Source organism: Pithys albifrons, chromosome 4 (assembly GCF_047495875.1).
Source record: "Pithys albifrons albifrons isolate INPA30051 chromosome 4, PitAlb_v1, whole genome shotgun sequence".
NCBI lineage: Eukaryota > Metazoa > Chordata > Aves > Passeriformes > Thamnophilidae > Pithys > Pithys albifrons.
This window is the reverse complement of record NC_092461.1, coordinates 75,114,701-75,121,407: the sequence shown is the minus strand read 5'-3', so window position 1 is coordinate 75,121,407 and position 6,707 is coordinate 75,114,701. Positions and strand designations below refer to the sequence as shown.

The 6,707-nt window shown below is 38.0% G+C and overlaps 1 protein-coding gene across 1 annotated transcript in view; it reads right to left on the bottom strand.

Moving 5' to 3' along the window:
• Nucleotides 1-3,560: 3,560 nt before the first annotated feature.
• Nucleotides 3,561-6,707, bottom strand: part of CDH2 (cadherin 2) — a 117,458-nt gene continuing 114,311 nt past the window's right edge. The window contains exon 16 of the mRNA XM_071554625.1: nt 3,561-4,978. Within this exon, the coding sequence (XP_071410726.1) occupies nt 4,772-4,978 (207 nt within the window). The 3' untranslated portion in view covers nt 3,561-4,771. The remainder of the gene's footprint in view (nt 4,979-6,707) is intronic.

Below are 6,707 nucleotides of genomic sequence, written 5' to 3'. Positions count from 1 at the left end.
TTTTGTGTGCCCAGGGAAGAGAGGCAAGAGATTTGTGACTATGCTTAAATCTTCTGAGTTGCAATAGTTACACACGTACAAATGAATTCTCTGCAGCCAGAGCTATGAGAAGTGCAGCTCAGAGAGCATGTCACCACAGCATATGTCATTCTGTGAGAGAAAAACCAAGAGTATACAAATACTAGATCTGATTATAAGTACCTACTGTATCACTGGCAGTTACTGCATTTTTAGATGCTCTAGAAACCCAGAGAGGTGTCAGGCATAAAATACTGTTTCAGACATTAAACTTTAAAAAGGAAGAAAAGTCTTCCCAGCCACTGCTATGCTGAGAATACATCCTCAGGTCTACAGCAAAACAACCAGACCGAAACAAGACTAAACCTTGATTCTTTGAGACTGCAAACTGAAGAATACATAGAACCCGATGTGAGATTTGGCACTGTTCAACTATCCAGGCAAACTGAGGGGGAAAATTGGAAAAGCTCAGTGCTGGAATGTAACCCAGCAGGAAAGGAAGCAGCACTGACACTGAGAGCTCCAGAGAAGGGGCATCTCCAAGTTCTGTTATAGCGAAAAGAGCAGTTTGGCCAGTACAGATGCAGCAGCTTGGCTGGAGAGTGTCTTGCATTGATTGATCAAAGGGTCCCTAACAAACGAGATGCTCCTTGCCTATCCATATGATGGAAGGCATCTTGAATCCCTATGGGAAACATTTACTTTTTTCTTTAGCTTTTCTTCTCCACTTGTACTTCCCTTAGCTTTGTTGCTAAGGAGAGTTTCCTTATTCTGGTAACATATCTTAAGTAAAGGGCAATTATTCCATGCCATAACAAAATTCCTACGAAAGAACCTTGTCTACAGAAAGACTTTAAATTACAGCTTATGTAAATATATGCAGAGGAAATGAAAAAAGGACATCATACAAATCTGTATCATCTGCCAGCTGAAAATTGATACAAAATATACCATTGTGAATGAATTAGGTATCAAAGCATTTGTGTGACTTTTTTGATTTTTATTTGAATGCTAAATATTGACTGAGGTAAAAGCAGGGACTTTGCTTTCACATTCATGATCCAGAAAGGTAAATCTGTCAATACCATGCTACTACTGCTAGCAGGAAAGCTCCTTAGAAAGGTGGGAATAGTTGTATAAATGAAGAATTGGCAGTGGCTTACATGAGACATCTTTAATGACTACAGACAACTGTGAAAGAGCCTTTTCGGGATGAGAGTCCCATGACCTGTCAGAAGAGGTTTTCCCTTTGACATTGAGGTGAATGGGACCATGGCAGAGTAGATGTAAATGTTCTTCTGGGTAAGGAATCTGGTAGGATTAAAAAAACCCAAACAAACAAACTTCAGAACTCCCAAGGAGTATCCTTCATGTGGGTTTGAGTGACTTCACTGGTGCGGCACCAGAAGAACCACTTGGAGTTCAGCTATTTGGAGGGAGTATGGTAAGCAGATTTTAGACTGTTATGGGATGAGTATTAGCATTCTTCACTAGTATTTGGCAATCCCAGAGAAAATACAGTAAGCTAGATCCATCCACACATGAAGTCACTGGTATTCATTTAAGATGTTTATTCCCCAAACTCACCCTTCTGCACCTTTATCGACCAGAAGTTCAGAAGGATATAGGCTATGATGAACTATCACTGGAAGAAAATACAAATTGTAGAAAGGCTGAGATGTGAAAATGTTCCTAAGGTCTCATTTCTTGCCAGTAACTAACTTAGATATAGTTCCTACATGGCAAAGATACTATGTACAAACTGCCAAATCCCATTTACAAATTAGGCTGCCAAAATTTCCCTAAACAACTGTAGGGTTGAAAATTCAGCCATCTTCCCCCCAGTGCAGTCCTCTGATGGGGATCGAAGCATATACCATGAGTACAAAACCTGGTTCTATGTTTCTAGAATAAAAACCAGACTGAAAATTAATGAAAGAGGATCAGTTCAAACATCTTTTTTGATCTTGTATAAGCTTTTGAGATGCATAAAAATCGTTTACCTTTTGTTATGTTTAGCAGACCTAATGCTGATCTAACACTAGGTCTGAGAACTGTTGCTACAATTTCAAAGCAACTGTAGATACATAGAGCTAGTAGACTGTCTGATCAAGATAAAGCTCCTATTGCTGTGCAGAAGAGCCAAATGCTCATAAAAGATGACCTCTGCTCATTTTTAACAAAAAAAAATGTACAACAGTTGAAACCAGAAATCTTTCACAGAACTTCCTCCCTCTGTGTCTTTTAACATTCAATTTTAGTTGAATGAAATTCATCTAGCATTTCCAGTTTGTTGGTTCCAAGTAATAATAATAGAATTATTAGGCTTAAAATACGTATTTGCATTAATTATATAAGACTGAAAATCAATGTGCTAGAAGTGGCCTTTTGCTTATTTAAAATCATTTACCTTAATTAACTATGCATTATCAGATTTTCATTTTTGTGTCGTGATCGACATCTGTTTTTCCTCACATTGCAAACTGAATATGGAATTAACTTAAAGGTGGTCCTGATAACTTTTGAGACATTACTGAAAAATCAAGGCTTTGTTACAGCATCAAGCTATAGTTGCGAATGCATGAGATGAATGACAGCCAGGTACGCAGATGTGGAAACAGTACATCACAATCTGTGAGGATTGCTACCTCTCACCTTTCATCAGCAGCAAGAGGAAGGAAGGAAATATGTCAATGAAAAGCGCAGTGGAGTTACCCCACATGCAGCATTTAATGCTCCCCGACTTGAATTTCAGTATTTACCTCTGGGAAGTCACAATCAAATATGAGTGCTGAGGAAGCACTGAAGTGGCACCAGTGAAGAGCATCCCCCAGCTGGACTCTGCTCACCCAGTTGTCCCAGCACAGAAGGCTGCTATGCCAGTCCTGAAGCCCAGTCCCCCTCCCACTGCTCCTTTTAACTGACTACAGAACTGTGATGTTTCTGCAGAGCTTGAGCTTCACACTGTTCACAATCAGGTCCTTAATGACTGCAAATGTAGATATTAAACCTTGGCATAATGCTGCAAGTGAACAAAGACAGAACTGCTGTACCTACATATGTTTGTTTGCAAATAAATCATCATAACAGGTCAGAAACTTGTTTGGTAATGATTTATCTCTTAATGGGGCCTTTTGTTAGAGCTCCATGACCAGGAGGACCTCCCTGATGGACATGATTTGATGTGCACTCAAGTTGTCTTTACTTCAGTGTAAGAAAGTCCCGGTGGCAGACGATTGCCACATCTCCAAATTATTTCATAATCACACAATCATTAAATGTCAGTCTAGAAATGAGCCAAAACTATTCAAGTTCTATTATTTAGATAATTCACATTACACCAAAGAGGTAGCCATCCATGTCGAACTAAAAACTGTGAATTCCCAGAAATCCCAGCGCAGATAATTTTGCTTTTACTGGGGAACTTGCCTTCCAAATTTGTGCAGGTACATAACTTCTCACAAACATATTTTGCGTAGTTTTCATTTATTATAGTCAGGACTGCTCAGGTAGAAGAAAAAAATGCCAAACCAAGCACCAGATCCAAAATTAGCATTTTATTCAGAACGTTGGGGTCAGAGGTGTATCATTCATATTCTGGTACACAAGACAGAGGCAAAGCTGTTCTCAGAAGTCTCTCCAGTTTGAAAGCTTCTTCCCCCTTCCCTCCCCACTCCCAAAACGTACTGTATATGTTTTCGTGCCACTGGTATCAGGCCAACTCCCTCCCATCCCCCTTTTTTGGTACAAATTATGTAAAACGTTTTTGTGCTAAGAACTTTTCTCCCTCCCCAAACAAAAAAATAATAAAAATAAAAAAAAAATTGAGTACTCTAACTACAGTTCAACAATTGAATCAATGTCACTTGTTTGCAACCTGTTTTGTAAATACTTTATCCATAACGAAAGATATAAACATGCAAAAACCTGAATCCATAGTCCAAATAATACATACACGTGTTCTGAAGTTTCTGCACTTCTCCACAGACTATGCCAATAAAACATTATGTACACATACCAGTTTTTTACAGTGAAGTGGGAAAAAGTACTAGAAATTAAAAAAAAACCAAAACCAAAACCCAACCCAAAAGTGTACATGGATTAAGACCAAAATGTGTCTAACATTCTAGCATAAGAAAAAACAAATCAATTCTGCTACAAACTGGTGATATGAAAACTCCCTTTATTTGCAACCAGCTGCATAAGTTTTAGAATTTTAGTGAAAAAAAGTCCCCTAACATCTAAAACTAGAAGTAATGTACATTGTTCCACCTCATGGTCTTCTCTCCCAGATAATAAAATTGTTCCATGAGGATTTTTTTGTTTATTTTTAATCTCCTTATTTTAATAAAAGCAATGCAATGTAACAAAAGCATGTTGAAGCACAGCGTTTCACCTTACTCCTCCCCACCCCAACATATTTTGTCTCTTTAATGCATCATTTCATAAATCAGTACCATTAAAGCCTTAAACATAAAACTAATTCCGATCTGAAAAAGGTACAAAAAGGCACATAAAATCCCAGTGCTTCTGTACTGTAAAATTCAAGTGTAACTGAGCTCAATATTTTTTTCCAAACAGCATTGGATCACTGATATTCCACGGAGCCCAAATTGGTTTGCAGCCTAAGCCAAAGCCTTCAGCAAGCACTTGTGCTAGTAGACTACAAAGTTAAAGCCTAGCTTCTGTATGCTTTTGGGGAATATCAGTTGAAATGTTTGTACTTGTCCAAAACCAAAGTTCACTTTGAAGTTCAGTCATCACCTCCACCGTACATATCAGCAAGTTTCTTGAAACGTGGGCCCCAGTCATTTAGGTAGTCATAGTCTTGCTCACCACCACTACTTGAGGAGTTAAGAGAGCTCAAGGATCCAGCAGTGGAGCCACTTCCTTCATAGTCAAAGACTAAGAGGGAGTCATATGGTGGGGCTGTAGGGTCATTGTCGGCTGCTTTAAGTCCCTGTAAGAAGGAGAGGAAGAAAAGAAGGTAAAGTTCTGTATCTGAGAGCACAACAAAACGTAACTGCAATGCTGTAGTGCAGCTGTCTATCAAGCACCACGTGAGAAAACAAAGTTCTTCTCTTCTGCTCTTCAGTGCAAAACATGATTTGTACTTTTGTAACTCCTTTTAGAATGACCAGGTTTCCAGCATTACAGCACTGAACATTTTGAATGTAGCTGCAATTACAGCTAACAAAACCTTGAGAGAGCATCACGGCACTGGGACCAAAGCTAATAAACAGTTTTGGAGCTATACTGCTCACTACCTGCGGCATGGGCAATATGGGAATGGCTAAACAGACAGATGGGGAAGGAGAAATATGCATGTTTTCAAAGATTCACTTTAACAGCCATCTCTCATGGCCAATAACATATCCACTGACTTTTCTGGCTTGCAGTCCATCTGTGTGTGCCAAAATCCATATTTAGTCAGTCCTGTAAATTCAGGTACCTCTGTAGGCTGCTGTGAGAAAAAGATACAATATGCTGGCTTAAGCCTTATGTGTTTCACCACAGATACCCATTAGATTCCTTCAGAAAAAAACACATATAGTGACATAAAAATTAAATGCAAGATTATAAACATTTTTTCCCCCTAATTTCAAAATACTGAAATTATCAAAACAGGAACAGTGGGTCTTCAGTAATTTTAAATTTCTAGTCTATAGAGCTTAATAACTCAAATTAAACCCCACACAAACAGCATAAGAGAAAAAGCCGCAAAAGAATCACCCTACTTCCAGACAAAAGCCTCTTCCCTCCCTGTTGTCTTACGTAAATCCAAACCTAAACAGTTATATGGGTAAGTAATTTTAGAATATCAGACAATTCCTCCATGCTTATCTGGAGAAGATTTACATATTGAATATAAAAGGCTGAAGTCTGAAGTTAAAAAGCCCTCTTATGCTTTGTATTTTTCAACCTCACAGTTTCTTCCATAGGATTAGCAATGTTTTTTCAAGATCTTCCACTTTGAATAGGAACTACTCTGGCAGCCACTGACAAGGAATAATCTATCTTCCAGAATTCTGTAAGGCTGTGCTAAGACTTAAAATTGCTCATTATTAATTTTAACCAGTGCTATTTATGCTGGTTTTACTTTTAATTTTTTAATGTTTACTTATTTATAGAATGGCTTTATAATACACTTATATGAAGGAAAGAATGTGCCTACTTCAAATTATTTAACATAGTCTGGTTTTAGAAAAGTATGTTTTACTCTCAATTGTGTTTAGTCTAAATGTGACATAATGGAACCAGATGTTGATTTTTCTTCTAGAAATATGCACCATAGCTAAACCCATTAGTTAAAGCATATGGCATTGACAAGGTAGAAGCAAATCCTGGTTCTTTATTGCCTATCTAAAATAATTCAGACGTGTGCAAAATGTATACCAAATAATTTGCAAATCAGTGGTGGAAAGGCCCAGCATATTTATCAAACTAATGACCTCTAATCAAGAACACACTTTGGACTTGAAACGATCATTTCATGTAGTGCAACAACAAGCAGGTTATTAATAGCCTGCATTAGAAGCACAATTTTGAATTATCTGATAAGAGTAATTGGTGATGCTTGTTATCTCTCTCTTTGGCATTTTCTATCCTAACGGCCGTAATAAGCACAAAAGATTTGAGATCTGAAAAGGCAATTGCAACTGTTGGAAGATTTCCCTTACCCAGCTTCA